At 42.0% G+C, this 23242-nt stretch overlaps 1 protein-coding gene across 1 annotated transcript in view; it reads right to left on the reverse strand.

Annotated features, from left to right (window-relative positions):
• Window positions 1-23242, reverse strand: part of SUSD1 (sushi domain containing 1) — a 129241-nt gene that overhangs the window by 80477 nt on the left and 25522 nt on the right. Inside the window, exons 5-7 of the mRNA XM_019635793.1 lie at window positions 12447-12626; window positions 2572-2669; window positions 1776-1962 (exon numbers count right to left, since the gene is read on the reverse strand). Of these exons, the coding sequence (XP_019491338.1) occupies window positions 1776-1962; window positions 2572-2669; window positions 12447-12626 (465 nt within the window). The remainder of the gene's footprint in view (window positions 1-1775; window positions 1963-2571; window positions 2670-12446; window positions 12627-23242) is intronic.

Genomic DNA, 23242 nt, shown 5'->3' on the forward strand with positions numbered 1-23242 from the left:
GGGATGACTCAATCTAAATCCCAATTCTCACTAGATGAATTTGCAAATTTAATCCAATTCCACTTAAAATTTCAGACAAAGAAAAGTGGTTTAGGACACTAAAAATCTTAGCCATAGTCACCCAACTCTTCAAGGCAAAATGCAAAAACCAGGTCTATCTGACCCCAGAGACCACGCTTTCCCAGTGGAAATTAACTTGAAGAAGTAATCAGATATTAGTAAAAACAGCTGACACTAAACAGCAAAATGTCATCTGACTGATCAGTGACAGATGAGTTTGAAGTCCTGGGATGAGCTTTTAAAGAAGACATATTCCTAATGAATCCATAGCAATTTATTATAAATTTGTACAAACTTCTCTAGTTAACATATTAATTTTAAAGTATCTTCCCTTGCATATTATTTACTTAGAAAGAAATCATTTTGTTTTATTTACATACAAATACTCAGGGACCTAATTTGTGTTATTTTGTAGTTGGCTTTATATTATTATTATTATTTTTTAAGATTTTATTGGGGAATTGGGGGAGGGGAATAGCGTTGGGGAATCGGGGAAGGGGAACAGACAAGTTGATGTCCTTTTTGTTCTTCAGTCTAATTGTGGAGGACATCGCTTCACTGACTCATGTTGATATTATCATTGCACTCTTCCTGGGTGAGGCAGACGGGTCACCAGCCATTGGATGGCCGCTCACGGTGGCTCACGGTGGCTCACAAAAGCTCACGCCAGCTGCCGGGCAGCCCCACTGCAGCCTACACCGGCAACTCACTGGCAACTCACAGCAGCCCAGCTCCAGGTCAAGCTGTAGAGGGCGCAGTGTCACTGGCCCTCATGTGGGATCCGAACTGGGGCCCTGCTGCTTAGAGCTGGTGTCCCAAGCCAACTCCTAACCAACACGCCACTCGGCTGGCCCTGTCTTTATATTATTAAGATTGGCCATGTTTTTAATTATTTCTACCAAATCAGTGTCACTTCCTGTTTCTAGAGGCAGCAATAACTGAAGGCTTTTCTTAAGTGAGATATCAAATGGCAAGTTGAGAACTACCTCAACTCCCACAAAATAAAAAATGACCCTAATGGCTTCTCAAGATTTGCTTATAAGGTATTTAATTAATCCTAACACCCTACAACCAGAATTATTTTAAAAAACATTACTGTCACAGTGTTATTATAAAACTCCATGTGATTACTACATGCAATAAGGTTTATTGCTACTTCTCGAAGCTTCTTCCTGTGGACTTCTTTTCCCCCAGGATTTCCTCCTGCATCCTAGGACTGCCTTCCCCTATCCACCTGCCCACTGTTAACTTGATTACCCAGCCCTAATCAATTCTGGGGCCAGTTCCCATCCTAGATGCAACACTACTGGGTCAGCCTCCCTGGCTCCTCCTCTCTCATCGGCAAGAGTAAGAAATGACTTGTGTTCCCTACCAAAGATGAGCCAGATGCCAATCCTCTATTGCCTTGGATAATTGAGAATTGACTGTATCACCACCTAATACACTGCTCCTTTACATGCCTCTTTGGTACCTGCCACGTCAACCCAGAGATCCCCACTGGGAAACAACACATCAGTGCCCATTCAGCCTGGCATCAATAGGATGGGAATCTCTCCTACTAGACCGGTTCTGACCCCTGGAGCAATCACATTCTCCTGGCTACAGATTTCAGAAAGCAACTATGAACTCTCCAGCCCAGGTGATTCGCAGCACATTTTACTCACATCCTGTGCTTAGCATTTTCTAGGAGGAAATGAGACTTCCCTTCCACCTACCAGCTGTCTGGAACCTAATGATGGCTGGCACAGAGCGTCTGGGAGGGGCAGTGGAAATGCTCATGGTATAGTTGGTGCCTTGGGACAGATCGAGGCACACTGCTGGGGTCCTGCTGTCTGTGGTCAGGTTGACTGTCTCCTCATGAACGGATTCCATCGGGTCTCCCCGGTGTCCTGTTATGTGGATCTTTGTGAGGGGAAAAGACAAGAGAACCCACCATGACTCCGGTTAAAACGATTGAGAGAGACTTTGGTGCTAGGTCCTATCCTCCTAGATTCCCCTTTCCACTGCACTGCTCACCTGGGGGAGATGAATAAGGTAAACCTCTGCTATCTGACGATGAAGTCGGATCGGGCTAGTAATCAATAAACCCTAAGAAGTGACATAAAATGAGGAGTGGCTCTAAGGAGTGCTACCCTGCACACAAATGACCAGCGGTCGATGGAGGCAGTCACAACCTGAGAGCCACTCACTGCTTCCTGTCACCACATCAGCGGATGCTTCCAGGCTTACTCTGGGGGAGTGAGATACAAGTGCTTGGAAACAAGCGATAATGATGATGCCAAATATAAATATATCCCCACACATACACCCTGTAAAATGACAAGTATATTAAACACAAACTGGAAAATTAAATGATCCAGCTATCTTTAAAATTCTGTTCACGTTTTAAAAGGATGATGGGATTGGAAAGCAATTAGGCTGAGAATCTCTCCCGGAAACAAGTCCCTCCGACTGGTACTCCCATGGGTTACCATTTCTGCCCTAGCAGGAAAAAGCAGATCACTTACTTACCACATATATGACCTGGTTGTTTCTTCTTCCTGCGTTTATTTCCCACCTCACACAGGTGTTATTAAACACTGATACATTGTTAATTTCTGTAATTATTTCTAAAATACAAAAAGAGAGCATCCATTCACAAAATACATCGATGGGCTCTGGAAAAATCCTGACGACAACCACACTGAAGAGCATGACTTGGTTTATTTGCCCAGCTAATATCTCTGCTGATCACCATTCATTCTCTGATTCAGAAAACGATCAGGCAATTCAGGCTGCCCCAGGCCAATCCCCCAGTTTATCTTCACGAATGAGCCTGGCCCACTACCTGACTTGGAAGAGAAGGAAAGATGCCTGCTTGAGTATGGGTAAGAATTCCAAGCTGTGATTGGCCTGACAGGCCACTGGATGCCACTGGTGTTCTAGGGAAAGAGGCCCAGAGCTGTGCCCTTAATCTTCCTACGGCTGCACAGGTGAGATCTGCTTCCGGCTTCTTCCTCCCACCCGGCTGACAGAGCACTCTTATTTTCAGGTGACTGCTATTCCCAAGAATGAAATGGCGGCCATCACCACACAGGACCATCCCTTAGGAGCAGCTTGGGGTAAACTAAATAAATTCTTCACAAGGTCCATGGATACATACCTCTGGGACTCCTTGAACTGCAGCCACTTAATCCTGACCTACCAGGATGCCACTGATTTCTTTGAGTTGTTCTGCTTCTTATAAATATTCTGCATGTATTTCATGCAATGAACTTGGCAACACGGGAAATGGTATTAGGGTCTGGGTTTCCTGAGGTAACACAGGCGCCAACAGACCCACCTAACCACCTACAAAGTTGTTCAGATGAGAAGAAGGCAAAGATCTAGCTTTTTACCTATTTAAAATCAAATTCCCTACAGGCAAGTAAAACTATTTGCAGAGGACATGATCTTATCTATAAAAAAATCCTAAGGAATTCACATAAAAATAACCAGAGCTAAGAAAGTAGTTCGGCAAGGTTGCAGGATACAAAGTCAATGTACAAAAGTCAGTAGGATTTCTGTGCACTAGCAAGGAACAATCCAAAAATAAAATCAAGAAAACAATTTTATTTACAGCAGCATCAAAAAGGATAGAATTCTTTAACTCATTTCTCTTGAACTCAGAACCAATGCCACCTTTAGATAAACTTTGGTTTACTGATCTCTTTGAAGACTTGACATCTTTACTACATCATCCTATCGGCAGCATTACAGAGATTCTATGTCCCACCTTACCTCGTCTTGGATAAGCCAGGTCAGCTATCACTAAGTGGGAATAAGTGGAGGCAGAGAGAGGAAAACAGACAAACTTGTAGAGAGACCCGAGAGGACCACCTATGGCTATCTAAAGCATTCCTGGGTCTCTATATCCATACTTCTCCCAAGAGCACAGAGAATTTGAAATAAAAAAAACTACTCCAGTCGTGGACATGACACCCCAAAAGATGCAAAGATCCTATCCATTTACCCCCTTGGGTAGCATAAAGATGATGTCGGCACCAGTTTTTTATCAGCTCGCACAAACTCCAAACATTCCTGGCCCCTTCCCTCTCCACCACCTTTCAAAGCCCTAAAGCTGTGGACCCCTCTGCTCACTCACACATCTGTCTGACAGTAACTCAACACCTGGTCTAGAAGGAGAAGGAAACATCCCACCCGTCACCTTCTCTGAGTTGCCAGTAAAGATTTCCTTCTCACTCGGGACACCTTTGCCACCCAAGCAGAGGTTAGAAAGGAGACACAAAAGTTTCCTTTCTTGTCCTTCCTTTTTGCTCACTGACTATGACAACTGCAAATGCCATCTGCCTCCAGCGTAAGCCACGCTCTGTGCACAGAGGGGACCCAGATCTGATTATAGGGTATCAGATATTTCATCCCAAGGAGCAGTTAACAAAGCTTGGTTGCTTTTCCTTCCAGGTGTCTATAAATCAGCTGGAAAGACTTCTTTATAAACATATCAGATATTAAACATTCACATTGATGCTGCCTTTTTAAGAGACGGCTTGGGAGGCTATGCCCTAATTCCAATACCAGTAAGTGACTAGAAATTCTCTCTGGAACCTACTCCAGAGCTCTTGATTCACCATTAGCTGAATGACTACAGAATGCCAAGCATCCTCCCATGCCAGACACTGGGCTGTGATGATGATCAGAACGTAAGTCCTTCTCTCAGGAACATGTTGTCTAATGGAGGGCGCAAACATGTAAGCAGGTAAGTTACAACTCAGCAAGTATTACACACAAGTACCACAGGGTATAGAGAAAGAAGTCATCAACTGTCACTAAAGGAACTGGGGAAGCCCGCTTCATGGAGGGCATGACCTTAATGGATGAATGGCTGAAGAGTGGGAAAGACAGCTAAGCAGACAGACCAGCAGGTCTAATGCCTAGAACTGTAAAAGGGTGTGGCATATTCAGTATGCTAAGAGAGAAGTGTCACATGACTGAGAAAGAGGAAAGATGGGAAGTGAGGCTGCCAGACACAGGGTCGCAATGGGAAAGACCTTGATAGATAGGTCAATATGTAAAGACTGATAAATAGGACTTGATAGGCTTGATCTCATCTTCATAGCAGTCATAAGAAGCAATAATAAGATCAGTAATGAGTGAATATATATTGTTGCTACTATGGACCAGATAGCATGTATACTACTTTAAATTTCTCATTTATTTAATCTTCAAAATAACTCCATGAGCTTGATACTACCATGTCCATTTTACAGACCTGAGGCTTACAGAAGTAAGCTGCCAAAAGTCATACAGCTAGTAAGCAGTCCAGTCAGGATTCAAACCTAGATCTGTCAGACTCCAAAGTCAAGAGCCTTTGCAATGAAGCAGTTATTCAGCAAAAAAGTTAGGAGATGAAATCAGGGCATTGCATTTAAAATCATGAGACACTTCTAAAGGAGAAGCAACAGGTGAGAGAGATACGGAATAGAAAGGAATCTAGGCTTACTGCCAGTCTTTGAACTTGAGGGTCTGAATGGATTGCCTTTTACCGTTCTCATAATAAATACAGAAGGAAGCAGACTGGGTTTGTGAGAGACCAATGAACTGTGTTTAGAATATGCTAAATGTAAGTTACCTACAGAATACCCAGGTGAAAAACTGCCCCGCAGGTCATCAACGTGTGGATGGCAGTTGAAGCCCTGGGTGCAGGTGAAACATCCAGATAGGACATAGAGTGGCCCAATGACAGAACACCGGAAAACACTGAAACCCCAGGGGAAACTAGAGGAGAAAGAGCAATGCAGAAGAGAGGTAGGAGGTTGCCTGAGAGAGTGTGATGCCTAGAAGTTAAGGAAAGAAAAGACTGGGAGGAGTGTCGGCTTCCTCCAGCATCATCTCTCTTCCTTCCTGCCACAGCCTCCTCACCTCCCACCCACGAAAGACCTGGAGCAGGTTATCAAGGTACGGGCGGCAAGCCTCATCTCTCTTTCTCTTCTTTCATAGGGCTCTCCTCTGATGAACTGCCCACAATGTCATGATTAGATCTGAGGTTTGACTTTGGGGAGAAATAGGGAAAGCAGGCCTTTGGCTCATCCAGGTGTAGGGCACTTAGGCATCTCTGGCTTAAAATAAAAAGAGGCCCCATAGCGTCCAATTGAACTCTACACCGGACTTGGGAAACCAAAGCCTCAGTGGGTAATAGAGTACCTTCGCTTTGCTTTCGATTCTGTATGTTGTGTGTACATAAATGTACATAGGTACATAAAGTTACGTATTTTAGTCTTCTATTAGCATCTGGTATTTTGCTGGGTTACTTATCACATGTGTAACTAAATAGTTTTGTCATTAGTTATTTAATGTCTATCTCTCCTGAGTGTAAACTCTAAGAGGGCAAAGACCAGGTTTATCTCTAAGCCCAGAACCTACCTAATACAGTGTCTCAGACATAGATATTTTAAAAATATTTATTATTTAGTTGATCGGTTGAATGGATGGATGAATAGACAGATGATCAGCAATGCTAAATGTTGTAGAAAGGCTAAGAGGAATGATGGCTGAAACCAGAACATGAATTTGGCAGTTGGGTGGTCATGAGTGACCTTGGTGAGAGCGCTACAGCGAAGTGGGGGTGTTAGATGCCTGACTCCCCTTTAGGAGGCTAAGAAGAAGATAGGATGGGAGGGAACAGACACAGTGAGCACAGACTACCCTTTCAGAAGTCCCACTGTAGGCAGAGACTGGTCTAGTGTACTCTCTTGGTTTCCAATTGTATATCCTTTTTCTTTATTTTTGGAAATAGTATAAGTTCATACATACAGAATAAGTTCAGGTGACCCAAACAGACTCTCAAGCTCAATGTCATTTCTAGTCAAAAACAGTATCAGATTTCAAAGTAATATGACTGATCTTCTAATATGACTCATAAACTACCTCCAAAGCCAATTCCCAAACAGGAATTATAAAATAGATAGATTTTGATAATGGCAACATCATGGAAGTGAGGGTATGGCTTCCCAAGGTGACGACTTTGAATAAATGCATGTTTGAAAAAAGTCAAGGATAAGAGTTCTGCTGTTTCCTTTCTCTTTTTTAAAGTCTTTAGAGTCACATAAAATAGAAGTAGCATGGCTTATTGTAGTGATTTCCTAAACTGCATTAGATACTTTAGGATGATTTTTGGTGGTACTTAAATACATTTGTATGTTTGCTTTATATTTACTTTTGTGTATATTAGAAAAAAATACACCTAGTTCATCAAACTCATGATATCACATGTATTACAAAGTGTTCTTTTATTTATTTATTTATTTTTTAAAGATTTTTATTGGTGAATTGGGGGGATGGGAACAGCGCTGGGGAATTGGGGGAAGGGGGACAGACAAGTTGCTGTCATTTTGTTCTTCAATCTAGTTGTGGAGGACGTTGCTTCACTGGCCCAAGTTGGCACCATCATTGCGCTCTTTCCGGGCGAGGCAGATCAGTCGGCGGCTTCTGGACGGCCGCTCACGGCGGCTGCTGGCCGCTCACACTGGCTGCTGGCTGCACACGGTAGCCCATGGCAACCCACTGCCACAGGGGCTGCAGCCTCCGCCGTCGCTGGCAACTCACAGCAGCCCAGCTCCAGGTCGAGCTGTTGTTCAGCATCTTAGCTGTGGAGGGCAGTGTCACTGGCCCTCATATGTGGGATCCGAACCGGGGCCCTCTGGCGTCCCAAGCCAGTTCTTAACCATCGCACCACTCGGCCGGCCCACAAAGTGTTCTTGAACAATAAATTGAAATCACAAATTTAAGTTTTAAGTATAAATGTTTAACAAACTTATTAAATAAATAATACTTTTGTTATGGCAAACACTGTCAGGTTGGTATACAAATAAGTTAAGCTTGGAAAACACTGGCATAGGAGAAAGATCGCAGGGCTCTTGGGAGCTAACAGACCTGAATTCAAATCCTGACTCTGCCATTTACTAGTTACTGAGTGACCCTGTGAAAGCTGTTTGACTTTCATGAGTCTCAGATTACTCATCTATGAAATGAAAATAACAATATTTAACTTCACAGGGTTTCTCTGAGGACAAAATAAAATCAAGTATGAAGGCCTTTAGCTGAGCTCTGGGCGTGTAAGTTCTTGTACAATCAATGGTAGTTATAATGGTTGACAGTCCAAACGTTATGCACACATTCAAACAAAACCCCAATCATGTGGCTATTTATATAAATGTGTCCATTTATCCCAGTTGGCCTTTCTTTTCCATCTGAGTTATGCAGAGCTGCAACTGAGCTGAAGAGGAGGGTTGACAAAAAAAAACAAAAAAACAAAACAAAACACAGAAGAGCAGAGGCTACCAGGAGGCCTGGGGGCAGTTTGTCTGAATCAGGTCGGGGGCTCAGAAAGGTTCCCGGCTGACAAGCAGTCTGTGTTCCAATAGACATGTTACCCTTCTAAGAGCACGGAAGGATTGAGCATCAACCTTATAATTATTAACTCAGATTCTAAACAGAACATGCCAAATGACCTGTGCAGAATGAAAGCCAAGGACAATCTTATCAAGAATGAATCAACCTCTTTGATCTTGAGGTAAACTAACTCACTAAATATCAAGCTTCCATCTGGGGTTTTTTCCAGACACTAAAGTGGTTGCCTAATTCTCTGTTGTCTGGAGTTTCCAGTCCAAACTGGCCTTAAAAAAAAAAAAAAAGAAAAGAAAGTCCCATCACCTTGCTGGAGTTCACACTCCATTAAAAATATAGGTACATGCTACTAATCCAAAGCCATAGGGACTCCAAAAATATTGTTAACGAAAAACAACCCAGGTAAAATGAGGATAAATTATTCCACCCAATGTAGAAGTAAACATTCAAGTATAAAAAGATGGGTCAATGGAATGAAAACAGAGAACAGAGAATAGAAGGTATTCAGAGGTTTGGCAGAAAAAGTAGTAGATTGGGGAAAAACCCGAAAGTGAACACAGAGGAAGGCAAGTACAAAATGCAGAGAGGGGGTTGGGACAGAAGGGGAGGTGCAGAATGAGTGAAAAACAGGGAAAAGAAGGAAGAAGGGCAAAAGCCGTGGTAATCAGTATCTCACTACATTTCCAGCAGCCTCTCCTACCTTCCTACCCAGGGATCATGTGCACGGCACCATGAATTAATCAGCATGTAAATCACCCCCTTTATCTGTGGAAATGGAATTTAGCTGCCAATCTTGATTGAGGGCAGCGAGGCCTCCTCGCAGAAAGATAACAGCTCTCAGGGAGAATGCCTTTTCTCTCCTTAAATCAAAGCTTGCATAAACCTATGGAAACAGCTGCAGCTGGAGCCAGACTCTGTGAAAGGTGGCAGGCTGAGGACGGTAATGATAATTAGCAGTTACATAACATGTTTGTTCTTCAAAGTGCTCTACAAGCATCAGCTAATTAATAGCTTACTATGCCCCATGCAGATCCACTGGTTTTTCATGTAGTGACTAATCTTTGTACCCCCACTGAATTCTGAATGGTGGAGGCAGAACAGCTTGAGCAATGAAGTAAATGGCTGGGTCCAGTAGCTATGTCCAGATCTCTTACCCTGTGACTCCATAGACAGCTCTGGACCAGGAATACATCCCCAAATGTTAAATTCTGCATCCCATGAGGCAGCTGCCTCACTTGCTCCAAATGACTCTTAGAGGTGCTGTTAGAGATGCAATAATAGGTTGGAATGACCATCAGTCTGTTCCAATATGGCATTAGCTCTTCTCAACTTCCTCAATTATTAAGGCTAGAACCCTGGAGTTCTTGGTGTTAGTTACAGGGTTGCCTTTGCTGCTCTGTGCAAGTTGGGCAAGTCAATGAGAACTCTCTAGTGATCTCTGGGTTATCATCCATGTCTACCCTTTGTTTCTATGATTCCAGTATCTAGCCTACATCCTGTTGCATTTGTGGTAGAAATGGCTGAATGTGGGAACTGCACGGCACAGGCAGAGCCTCAGCAGCGATGCTCAGTTCTCCATCTACTCCAGGATGATTTACCCAAGGACTTCTAGAGGTCCACAGATGCCCTGAATTTGTAAAACATTATATGTATATGTGTATGTGCATTTCTTTGCAGAAAAGTCTGTTTACCCAATTGCCCTGTTAATTCCAAGAAGGTAGTTTGTGTCTAACAAAGTACCTCATACATAGTGTATGCTAAATAGATATCTATTGAATGAATTGATACATTTCATCAAATTCCTATCCCCCAAGTGGTTATGAACCATTGCTCCATGGACAAATTATTACCAGCAGTCCACATGGTTTGCTTGCGCAGGCTAGACATTTCCTATGAAAAGCTGATTGACAAGACCCAAGACGTTCTATTATATCATAGCTCTGCTGCAAGTCAAACCAGAGACCCAGAGCAAAGCTACCTGGAGATTTCACTCTTCAGAGATCTGTCTTCAGAACCAATGAAGTCAACATCTAGAAATACATTCCCAGAGCCATTCAAGACTATGTGACAACCATTTGTCACACCCCCAGACCAACCATCACAAATGGTAAGAATCATTGTCTTTTCTCACCTGGTTTCTTGGAGACACAGGTGTGAAATAAAGCATGTGGAAGTGCACACTTCTCATTCATGAGATCTTCTGTAAGCAAGGCTAATAATTTCAGTAAAAGACTTAACATGTGCTCTGGGCTTTAAACTGTTCAAACACTGATTTCCTCTCAATAACTCTTTGAAGTAGAGAAAGCAGGCTTTATTTTCCCACTTTTGCAGATGAGGAAACTGAAGCTTAGAGAGAATAATGCCTTACCTGACAACACACAGCTTAATACATAACACTGCTAGAACTTGAATAGAAATCTCAAAACTCCTTTTCAGCAGTAATTCCATTTGGGGATATATATCCAAAAAATTGAAAGCAGGCTCTCAAAGAGATATTTGTACACCCATGTTCTTTGCAGCACTATGCACAATAGCAAAGAGGTAGAAGCAACCCAAGTATCCATCAATGGATGAATGGATAAACAAACAAACAAACAAAAAAATATATATATATATACACACACACACACACACACACACACACACACCTTGGTTTGCGAGAATAATTCGTTCTGGAAACAAACTACTCGTATTGCAAGACATTGCTCGTTTACCACATTAAAATGTATTAGAAATGTTTGCTTGTCTTGCAGAACACTCACAAACCAAGTTGCTCAGAATCCAAGCTTTTACTGTGTGTGTGTGTGTGTGTGTGTGTGCGCGTGTGTATGAAATATTATTCAGCCTTTAAAAAGAAGGCAATCCCACCATTCACAACAAAATGGATGAACCTGGAGTACAGTATGCTAAGTGAAATAAGCCAGTCACAGAAGGACAAATATTACATGATTCCATTTGTATGGGGTAGCTAAATTAGCTAAACTCACTGAAACAGAAAGTAGAATGGTGTTGCCTGGTGCTATGTGGATGAGGAAGTGGGGAGTTACTGTTTCATGGGTATGTAATTTCAGAAGATAAAGAAGTTGTGAAGAATGGTTGCACGACACTGAATATAGTTACACTTAAAAATAGTTAACATGGTAAATTTTATGTTGCATTTTTACCACAATTAAAAATAAACATTTGGGCTGGCCAAGCAGCGCGTTGGTTAAGAGTTGGCTTGGGATGCCAGTTCTGAGCAGCAGGGCCCCAGTTCAGATCCCACATGAGGACCAGTGACACTGCCCTTTACAGCTAAGATGGTGAACAACAACTCGACCTGGAGCTGGGCTGCCATGAGTGGCTGGCGACAGCATAGGCTGCAGTGCGGCTGGCCAGCAGCGGGTGTGAGCTTTCGTGAGCTGCTGTGAGCCGCCATAAGCAGCCATCCAATGTCCGGCAAGCAGCTGCCTCAGCCGGGAAAAGCGCAATGATAATACCAACATGGGCCAGTGAAGCGACGTCCTCCACAACTGGACTGAAGAACAAAAAAGGACAGCAACTTGTCTGTTCCCTTTCCCCGATTCCCCAATAAAATCTTTAAAAATAAATAAAATAAAATAAAAAATAAACATTAAAAACCTCTTTTTCATTACACCACCTTTTCTCTGAAAAGCTGTCAACATGTGCTAAGTTAGGACTTGTAAGTCTGGCCCCTGAGAAAATGGTTTATGGAGAAAAATTCCTCAGCCAGCCAAGCAGTGGAGACAGGAATCACTGTGATTTAAGGTGAGTTTCAAAAGATGGATGCATAACATTTTCCATCTAACTTATTTTCCCAGTCCACCCTCTAAATCTTTGGGATTTAGCTGACAAACTTAAAGCCAGGTGCCCAGCCAGGTAAATGACACAACCAGGCGCAGTCCACAGAGTGAGACAGCAATCGAACAGCTTTAGGTCCCACGCTCCCGGGAGCTGGCCATCTACTTCCAGAAAACAGGAGCCCCACAGAATGGAGTCTATACCTGTGCATGTCAAAGTACTTTCTTTCCAGATGCCTTTCTCTGTGCAAACAGAAGTGATCTTTCCTCCACGGCTCTCAAAGCCCTCTTGACAGACATAGTGGGCCACACTGCCCAGGCTGGAGCTGTGATTCCCCACCAGGATGGCATGCTGCACTTCGGGAGGGCGGCCACAGTCGATCTCTGCAACGGGAAGTAGCACAGCACTGGTTACGACCCCCGACTTCCGCCGCTATAATTCATGTTGTGGAAATAAACAATTGTAATGATCGAGTCCACTCATATGGCGAAAGGTACAAATAATACAATTTTAGGCATATAAAGTAAGAATGTTCAGAAGTAGAGAAAATAGGTATGTCTGACTTCAATGAAATATACAAACATGCACACATAAAAAAATGTTCCAATTATGAGACTATTATATTATAAAGAAGTTCTCAGTCAATGAAATAATCCATCTCAGGGTTCTTTTCCCAGATCTACTTTTTTTTCAGCTGAGCCATCCTGCCACCTGTTGGCAGCTCAGCGGCAGCTCAGTTCGGGCCGGGCATTGAACCGCTGTTGCTCAGAGCTCACAATCTTGAGCGAGCTCTTAACCAACTGAGCCACTCGGCCAGCCCTAGGGCTCTTTTTAATATTAAGCTTTTGCTTCTGGTACTTTTTATTATGTATCTTCAGATCATTAACTCCTGAATAGATGATAATGCAATTGTAGGAGTTTTGTTGCCAAATAAATATTAAATAAAATATATACGAAATCTCTGAACTTTTAAAAACAAAATGGGGAAAGTATTTCTAGTTAAACATTTAATTTACACAAAGCTTTCAAAGAAAAAAAATCAGTTGCACAGGGGGAGACAAACCTGAAACTATAAAACTGACAAGAAATTTCTTCTCTGCAACTCTGACTACTGGGAGACAATGGAATATTTAGAGACCTGTCTGAAGGAAAAGGATTATGATGTTACCATTTTGGACCCAGCCAATGGCTACCTCACATTAAGAGTAAAAGAAAGTCGGGTCGGCCGAGTGGCGCCTTGGTTAAGAGCTGGCTTGGGACGCCAGAGGGCCCCCGTTCGGATCCCACATATGAGGGCCAGTGACACTGCCCTCCACAGCTAAGATGCTGAACAACAGCTCAACCTGGAGCTGGGCGGCCTGTGAGGCAATGGCGACGGCGTAGGCTGCAGCCCCCGCTGCAGTGGGTTGCCATGGGCTACCGTGTGTAGCCAGCAGCCAGCATGAGTGGCCAGCAGCCGCCGTGAGCGGCCGTCCAGAAGCCGGCAACTGATCCGCCTAGCCCGGGAAGAACACAATGATGGTGCCAACTTGGGCCAGTGAAGCAACGTCCTCCACAACTAGACTGAAGAAAAAAAGGACAGCAACTTGTCTGTTCCCCTTCCCCCAATTCCCCAGCATTGTTCCCTTCCCCCCAATACCCCAATTAAAAAAAAATCTTTTAAAAAAAAGTAAAAGAAAGTCATTTTCCGATATTTTACAATGAAAAAAAAAATCTATGTGTATCTTTTCTGAAAAAAGTTTCATAGCTAACAATGTAAAATATTAATAATTTGAAATCAAATTCCAAATTTCTGCAACTAAATCTAAGCAGTGAGGTGAAGGGGAGAAATAAAACATGCTACATTTCTCATTAGTAGTAGGGAGCTCATAGATACAATTTTATTTAAGAAAACATAATAAATATAAAATATAAAGTAAGGTGGTCATAATAATTGCAAACATAACCAGTAGTCCCAGTTATACCTAAATACAGAAAGAAAGAAAAAATCAACACCTGGCATAAGATTTTTTTCTGGTACCTCTTACTATGTATCTTCAGATCATTAACTCCTGAATAGATGATAATGTAATTGTTGGAACTTTGTTGCCAAATGAATAGTAAATGAAATATATACAAATTCTCTGAACTTCTGAAAACAAATTATTCTGGCATGTATTCTGATTTTTAGTTTTCTCCCCAATCTGTAGAAAGCCAAAAAATTAAGCACTCTGACATCTAGGTTTTTATTTTATATTATTTATTTATTTTGTTAAAGATTTTATTGGGGAAGGGGAACAGCGCTGGGGAATTGGGGGAAGGGGAACAGACAAGGTGCTGTTGTTTTGTTCTTCAGTCTAGTTGTGGAGGACGTTGCTTCACTGGCCCAAGCTGGCACCATCATTGCGCTTTTCCCGGGCGAGGCAGATCAGTCGCCGGCCTCTGGACAGCCGCTCACGGCGGCTGCTGGCTGCTCACGTTGGCTGCTGGCCACACATGGTACCTTATGGCAGCCCACTGCAGCAGAGGACTGCAGCCTACGTCGTTGTCAGTGACCCACGGCAGCCCAGCTCCAGGTCAAGCCTTGTTCACCATCTTAGCTACAGAGGGCAGTGTCACTGGCCCTCATATGTGGGATCCGAACCGGGGCCCTCTGGAGTCCCAAGCCAGCTCTTAACCAATGCGCCACTTGGCCAGCCTCTCTAGGTTTTTAAAACGTGAAGTCCATTTATTGAGATAAAGCATTCAAAATAGAGAAAATCGTATGATCTGTTCCCAACTCCCCATCAAGCATTCTTGGCCTTAGAAAATAGGTGGCATCTCTTCAATGAGCTTCTGATACAGGATTGGTGGATTTAATCAATTGCACTCTTTTCCCTCCCAGTATGGATGCTTGGTCTGTTGCAGAACCCCAGAGTTATCTCCCTGAGGGAGGCCTTCAGAGCAGGGTTTCATCTGTTGTCGCTGGAGTTATCATAAGATCCTCGATACAACAGCTCAATCCACTTGACTAGTTGCTTGGCTCTGAGATTTTTAAAAAGAGCTAGTCTCTGGTCAGTGCAGATTCAAATGATCAGCAGTTATGGGGACCAGAACAAGGTGGTCAATTCATAAATCTTCCAACCTTGTCTACCTCTCAAGTCCCATGTTTGCTCACAGGGGTTTGTTCCCCTTTCATACATGTTTACCAGACACAAGGCCCTCATCATGTTTTCCCAGGATCAAACCTTAGGACATTGACTGGTCCAAACATTCCAAGACAGGAGTATATTTGTGTGTAAATGAGCAACTAATCGTACAGGTGGTTAATGTTTCATAAGACTGCCCAGTCACTGTTGACATCTAAAACATCTTCTAGTTTAAGCCAGGGTTCAGTTACAGCAGGAAAATAGAGGGAGCATTGGTGAAGAGATTGAGAGTATAGGTTTAAGTAGGTTTATGGACCTTGAAGCTGGAATTCTAAACAGCACATTGGAGTGGTTTAGGAGGGAACTCAGATACTAAAGGGATAAGAGTACAAAAGATAACTAAATTGGCTTCCATCTTGGACATGACCAAGAGTAATGGAAGGCATGGTGGCTTGGTGGGACTACAAGATTTTTTAAATTAATATCAAAAATATTAACTTGGGGGTTGATGAGAAAGCAATAGCCTGGTCTCTAGGGACTAAGGTTCAGAGACTCAGGTAGATGCCCAGTGGCAGGTGACCTGTGACTCTGAGTTCCCATCACAGAGCTTTTCAAATTGGACAGTTACTTGGCAAGAGATATTTAGAGAGGATTCCAGCATGGCTTGGACAAAACACATGGCTCTAAACAACAGCTGTACACCTGAATCACCTGGGGAGCTTTTGAAAAGCACACCTGGTAGAGTCTCACACCCTCTACACACACCCAGAGATAATAACTCTTTTGAATCAGTAGTACTGAGTTAAGTTCTTTGCACCCACATTTCCACAAAGCTCCAAATTTGAAAATCTAAATTAAATACTGGCATGAGTGGCTACTGCTTATCATCACATGCATCCCAATAGGGTCCTAAATATAAATCATTACTCCTCACAGTAACCCTCCATGCGAGGGATTATTTTCCCCATTTTACAGGCGAAATGGAGCAACATGGTTAAGTAACACATCCAAAGCCACATAGATAGTTATGTGATGGCCAGGAGTTGAATCCACGTCTGGAGGATTCCTTCTCCTATACTCACTGCCTCTCAAAAGCTGCTCCATCTCTGAAATCCTACAGTGTCTTGCCCCTCTCACCTTTCTTGCTCACACTCTTTCTCCTCCAGATATATCTTTCTCCCTCATATCTAGCAAAATCCTTCCCAACGACTAACCCGCTTCATGACTCACAGAGGGATCCCTTCTTCCTCTACACTTTTATGGCCCATATTCATTCGTTCATATATTTATTAATATATTTATTGAGAACCTAGTCCATGCCAGACACTATACTAGTCGTTACTGCAGTGAACAAAATGGACAAGATTACTGCCCTCATACAACTGAGGGCGAGGATAAATAGACAAAACTAAAATCAACAAGATAATTCCAGATTGTGGAAAATGTTATCTAAGAGGTAAGATAATATGATAGTATGGGAATGACTTTTTAAATAGAGTGGTCAGGAATGACTTGATCTCTCTGAGGAGGTAACATCTGAGTGAAGGACCTGAAGGATGAGGGTGAGCCAGTCATGTTTAAAGCAGAGGAAGAACATTTCAATCAAATGAAATAGCCAATGCAAAGAACCTGATGTGAGAAAGCTCTTGGCATGTTCCAGAAAGGAAAGGCAACCCGCTGGCTACAGCACAGTTAGCAAGAGGGCGAGTGGCACAAGATGCAAGCGGAGAGAAAACTAGGGCCAAATCACACAGCGTCTTGTAAGGCTTAGGAAAGAGCTTGGATTTTATTTAAGAGTAATTGAATGGCCTTGGAGGGTTGTAAGCAAGGGAATGAAATGATTTGGTTTAGATTTTTAAAAGACCATTTTGACTATTGGGTGGAGACTGGATGGGAGAAGAACAGGAGTAAAAGGAAAGAGATCAGCTAGAATCGACAGCAGTAGTCCAACAGAACGATGATGAGTTCTTGGATGAACTTGAGAGGTGATGGTGGAGATGGAAAGAGGATGGATTTGAGGTGTATTCTGGAAGCCGAGCAGCATTGTAGGTGATAGGCTGGATGTGAGGATGAGAGAAGAGGTAGAATCAAGAATAATTATCCTGCTCATTAGACCTTTATTTCCTGCTTGAGGACTTAGTGTCTTTTTATAAATATATTATGTCTTCCCAAATTAATGGAGAGTTCGTAAAGAACAGAATATTTATCTTATAATCTCTTCCACTCCATAATGCCTACTTAAAATAGTATGTTTGACATAGTAAATACTAAATAGTTGTTTACTGACAGATTGCTATTACCTTATCATTGTTCAAGATGCAATAAATGTTACTTTGATATGATAACAGCTCCAAAAAAGGAAAAAGACATCAGTAAATTATAAGTATAGTAAGACAGGAACACATTACCTCTATATTTGTTATCCAACAGAGGCAACTCACACCTACCAAACACCAAGTAGATGAAAGATAGGTAAAAGACCCACAAAAACTAATATCAGTCTTGTACCAGGGAATTCTGGGAAAGTTATTCAACTTTATTAAGTTAAATCAACTTAATAATTTTAATCCTAATAGCATTCATTGAAATCCTACTAAACATAGGTACTCTTTTAGAAATACACTTATCTTATTTATTCCCCACAGAAAACCCTGTAAGATAGATGGTTTTTCTTAATGTAGTTTACAGATATGAAAATGGAGGTCCTAAGAGCTTAAGTCACATTCAAACATCATACCACTTGTAAAAGATGGAGCCAGTATCCAAACCATGATTTGTGTAACCCCAAAGTCCAGATCCATTAAGTCTAGGCCCTGGCTGGGACTTGACTCTACAGGTTAGCTAACACCTCAGGAGAAAAGGTTGCATGACAGAACATTCACATTAGTCTGGAAGGGTTTCATGACAATTCCCTTTGCCCAATCTGCCTCCAAGAATGTCCCCAGAGCAAGAGAGCTGCTGGAAATAGACTTTCCCTGCAGCTGTGTGACCCCCTGAAGGTTTCTTTGTACATATGTTGAGCCCCATGATACGAGGCAGCTGGGGATCTGGCCTGGAACACAACCTTGTAACAGATATTCCCACCATGCTTAAGAGAGATGGCAGCCATTGCCATTTGTATTCAGACCAAGTGGTACCCAAGAAAGCAGGTGGCTTCTATGAAGAACCACTCAAAAATCAATCTAACAGAGGCTATAATAGGTACTAATAATAAAAATATAGTTCTACATGAAAACCCCAAAGCTCTCACTATCACAAGGAAATAAACCATTTAAAAACAGTTTATATCCAAAGGAAAGAAAAAAATAAGCAGCACAAATTTTGCAGTGCATATGCATAGGAGTGTTCATCAAAGCACACAATTCTCTGGCTAATTACATTATTAAGCAACAACACTGGGATCTGCATTGGTAATACACTCCACTAATTATGAACACGGCTGAGAATTTCTCCTCACTATCCTATTATTTGTGATTTTTATTCAAATAATCAACTTCAAAAACAGGTCTCCCTTGGGGGGGGGCAGGGAATGTGCTGTTGGTTTCAAGGACCACATTCTACTGTTAACTTTATTTCATATCTTGAAGGTAAAAACGTTTCTCTACACTGCTGGCTTTTATATTCTACCCCAAAAAATATTCCAGACGGAAATCTGCGTGATGAAAGGTATAGGCAGTGTATGGCATCTAATCAACAACTGACTATATCACCAATGTCATCTGCATTGGCTGCTGTTTATTATCAACATCAGCACAATAATGTGATTGACGACAGAAATAACATAGTAATATAAGGCTTTATCTCAGACTGCTTTAGAGACTAATAAATACCAAGCTGAGAAAGAAAAAAAAAAAGACTAATAATGTCAATAAATTGAGGCAGGCATTTTGCCAGTCAGAGGAATGAATGATAGACCTATTCCACATATTGATATTGACCAAAAAAAAAAAAAAGCTTCCCAGAAAAATTAACTACTGGATGGAAAGCTCTGGCAAAAGAGCAGAAACAAGTATGAAAACTGAAGGCAGTCATATTAAAGTCAGTTTTCATCATTATGCAACAATAATAAAAGTAAGTCTCTAACCTTCTCAAATCAGAAGGTGTCTGTATCACCTGGGAATGAATATAATGTGGAAGGTTTGCAAGAGTCTGGTCTGGGCAGGTTAACACGAGGATCTACACTATATTCATCTTTTGGATCGGATAATTCAGCACTTCTATCTATACTTTCTCCATTTGTTCATTTGTAAAAATGTCCTCTTTTTCCCCTTAATGGGAAGCTCTTTATGGGCTGTGGCAATATATATGATATTTTTTAAATAACTCTTGTAGCCATGTGAGTAATATTATGATGAACATTAAATTTTGTGGTTTATATGTAAGTAATATGGCCTAAGGAATGGGATGAAAGTGTAACTTTATGACAAAGTTTCATCATTTTTATGGCATGTTGAGAATTTGGCCAAATATAGTTTGACCCCCATTCCAAGATCAATTGGGCACTAAATCACATATATCATTGATGTTGGGGGTTCAAATCTAACATCTAAATTTGAGGCAACTTGAATTTAAGAAATGGTATCGTCACCATCAAAGAAAAATGGGAGGGTTATATAGTGTTCCATGAAGCACATTCTCAAGAGTAGCTTATTAACTGCTGAAACTAAGCTAATGAGCTCATTAGTACAAAAAATTCCACTTGCCTTAAGGCTGTAGAAAGAAAACAATTACTTTTGGATGTATTTTGTATTCTAAAGTCTTCCATGAGCTTTAGCTTCGACTAACAACACGTTTCTATCAGCTAGTACTCATAGAGAAAGCTTATTTGGAGAAAAAAAGAAAATTTTCCATTACACTTAACATTTATTGTCAACGAATACTATTTAGTATGGAAACAGCTAGAATCTAAACGTTTCAGAAACTACAGAGGTGATAGGGTAGGTGAAAGAATGGGTGTTAAAGGTTTATCAGCATATCTCTTGTAAGGATCTTGCATTCGGAGAGGTGATAATGGTTTTTGATACTTTTAGCTGCATATGAGTATGAATCTTCCCTTAAAACACACACACACACACACACACTAAAATTCTGCATTGTAATGTCCTAGTTGTAATTAGAATATTTGAATCGAAAACCAATGACTAAGGTAAAGTGGAAAATTAAGAATTTTAGACCTTTCTCCTCTTTATGGTAGGAAGTTTCAGAAAGATCTGAAATTCTTGGTAGAAATGTTCCCTGCCACTCCCTACCAGCTTAGGACTCTCATTGAGATGACTAACACTATCTGAGCAGCTGCTCTGAGGCACAGTGTCACAAGCTTTATACGATTATCCCTTTGAACCTTCATAATAAGGCCATGAGATGAAAACAATTTTATCCCCTCCTACAGAAGGAAACTGGACGTTATAGAAGTCTAGAGGTGGTTACATAAACCAGTAAGTGGCTTGGCCAAAATTCACACAAGTCATTCTCATCCTCAAGTGCATACATCATCACCCTGAGTCTTATAACCGACGTCAGCATTCATTTTGCTCACTCAGAGGACTCCAATCATTTGTAAATGACATATTTTAATGGCATTTACTTGGCAAAAGGGTCACACAAGAGATTTGTTGCATGCAGCGAGTTAAGTCAATAACAGGTTTTAATGTTTTAAAAGATTGGTAAAAGTAAGGTGCCAGAAAATCTATTTCAAATGAGCAAAACCTCCCGTCACTTGGAACACAGATGACAAACAAACACAAGATAATGTGCAGCCACTCCATCCCGCCTCACCCCTGGTGGACATCATGAGTCACCACAGTCATCTTTCCTGCTAAGTCCGGATATGGTCTCAGAATCCTCTCCACACCACTACTAAAAATTCAGAGGCAGTAGTGCAACCCCTCACCTGAATGCCCTGATTTGTGTTCCAACTTATGTCAAAACCTATTCAAACTCTTCCTGTAGAGATGAGATTGGGCTCTACTAAGAAAATCTCAAAAGATGAAGAGGTGACTCGGCAACAACAAATATCCTTCTGGGTGGGTCCTAGCCCACACTGTGCAGGAAGCCATGTTTGCCCAGCATCCCGCTTCTTCCAGGGCCCGCGAGCTTTTCATCATTGCCTTGCATCTCCAGAGCTCACCATGGCTGCTTCTACATGGAATTCTGCCACTGTAATCAGGCTGCACACAGTGTCAGGGCCGTATGCATGGGGGATGGGGGGAAACCAGAAGTCAGCCCCAAGGCCTTGTTCCTGGTTTATCAAAGCACAAAGATACCATGACAGGTGAGAAGCAAGCATGAAGGGCCATAAGACAAGGTAAGATGGTGTGGAATCAGGAAAATACATGAAATTTGAGGAGTGAAACAAAAGAGGAGCCAGGGTTTCAGCCAGAGGATCAGCTGGGCTGGTATTATAGTTCAGGAGTCAATCCCACAATCCCTGCCTTTTCTGTGTCATCTTTTGAGGGCAAGTCAGGGTGCATCCACGGGACTTAGGTATGCCAGGCACTGTGTCAGGTGCTAGACAGATCATGCTGAAGAAGACTACCTGGTTGCTGAGCTCACAGATTTATAGTTCAGTAGGGGAGACTGACATAAACCAAGAAAAATTATAAATAATATACTTACATGTTGGGTACTAAGAAAGAGAATAATGTCAGAGGTGACACGTAAGCTGAAAACTGAAAGATAAGAAGGATGCAAAGAGCAGGGAGACTCCAACAACAGATGAATGAATACACAAAATGTAGTCTACACATACGATAGAATATTGTTCAGCCTAAAAAGGGAATGAAGTTCTGATATATGCTAACAACATATATGAACCTTGAAAACATTATGCTAAATCAAATAAGCCAGACATAAAAAGACAAACACTGTATGAATCCACATATATGAGGTACCTGGGATACAAATTCACAGAGATAGGAAGTAGAATAGAGGTTGCTAGGGGCTAGAGGGAGGCAGAAACGGGGAATTGCTGTTTAATGATTACAGAGTTTACGTTTGAGATGAAAACTTTCTGAAAATGGATACTGGTGACGGTTGTACAACATTGTGAATGTACTTAATGCCACTGAACTGTACACTTATAAATGGTTAAAATTTTATCTTATGTGTATTTTACCACAATTAAAAAAAAACAACTTTTTTAAGCAGGTTGGTAAGTATTTCAAAGCACGTGCAAAAGCCCAGAAGCGAATAAGAGCTGCACTAGTTCGTGGGGAGAGAACGATTGGAGACGCAACCTGTAGAGAAGCCTAAAAGGCCATACCCCTGTTGGCTTCAAACGCCATGGTTGGGAGCTTGGATTTTATGCTAAATGCAGTGGCCATTTCAATGTTTTCAGAAGAGTTGTAAGGAAGGAGAGAGGAAAATCGAATTCATGTTTCAAGAGGTTCATTCCTGCTGCTGTGTGGGGACTGAGCTGGAGGAGGCAAGCGCTGAAGTAGGTTCTTAAAGGGACTGTCCAGTACCAGACACACTGCCGGTGAGAATTCCTAGCTAGACAGGAAGAGAAGGCCCCATGAGGTAGGGGAGCCTACATGGAAGACAGCCGTTCCCAGGGTCCTCCCATCAGCATGCCCACACTGCAAACCACTCCTTGCTGGACTCTTCCCCAGGAGGCAAACTCCTCAAAGAGTACAAACACCCCCTCTTCCATGTAACCACCCCATATCCCCATCGGAGCTCTCTTGGTCTTCACCCCTTCTTCCCACATAAACGTAGGAGTTCCCCCTGATACAACAGTGGTGTGCCTGTCTTTTCTCTCCTTCCAGACGTACTTAGTCACAGGATCCATCAAACACGGCGTCAGATCTGGACTCAGGCTTTCTGGTGGATAACACGGTTAAAGCGGTGCCCTCACCTTGCTCCTGGCTTGGTTGAAGTTTTTTTTTTTTTTT

The sequence above is a fragment of the Hipposideros armiger genome, unplaced genomic scaffold, assembly GCF_001890085.2.
Source record: "Hipposideros armiger isolate ML-2016 unplaced genomic scaffold, ASM189008v1 scaffold_24, whole genome shotgun sequence".
Taxonomy (NCBI): domain Eukaryota; kingdom Metazoa; phylum Chordata; class Mammalia; order Chiroptera; family Hipposideridae; genus Hipposideros; species Hipposideros armiger.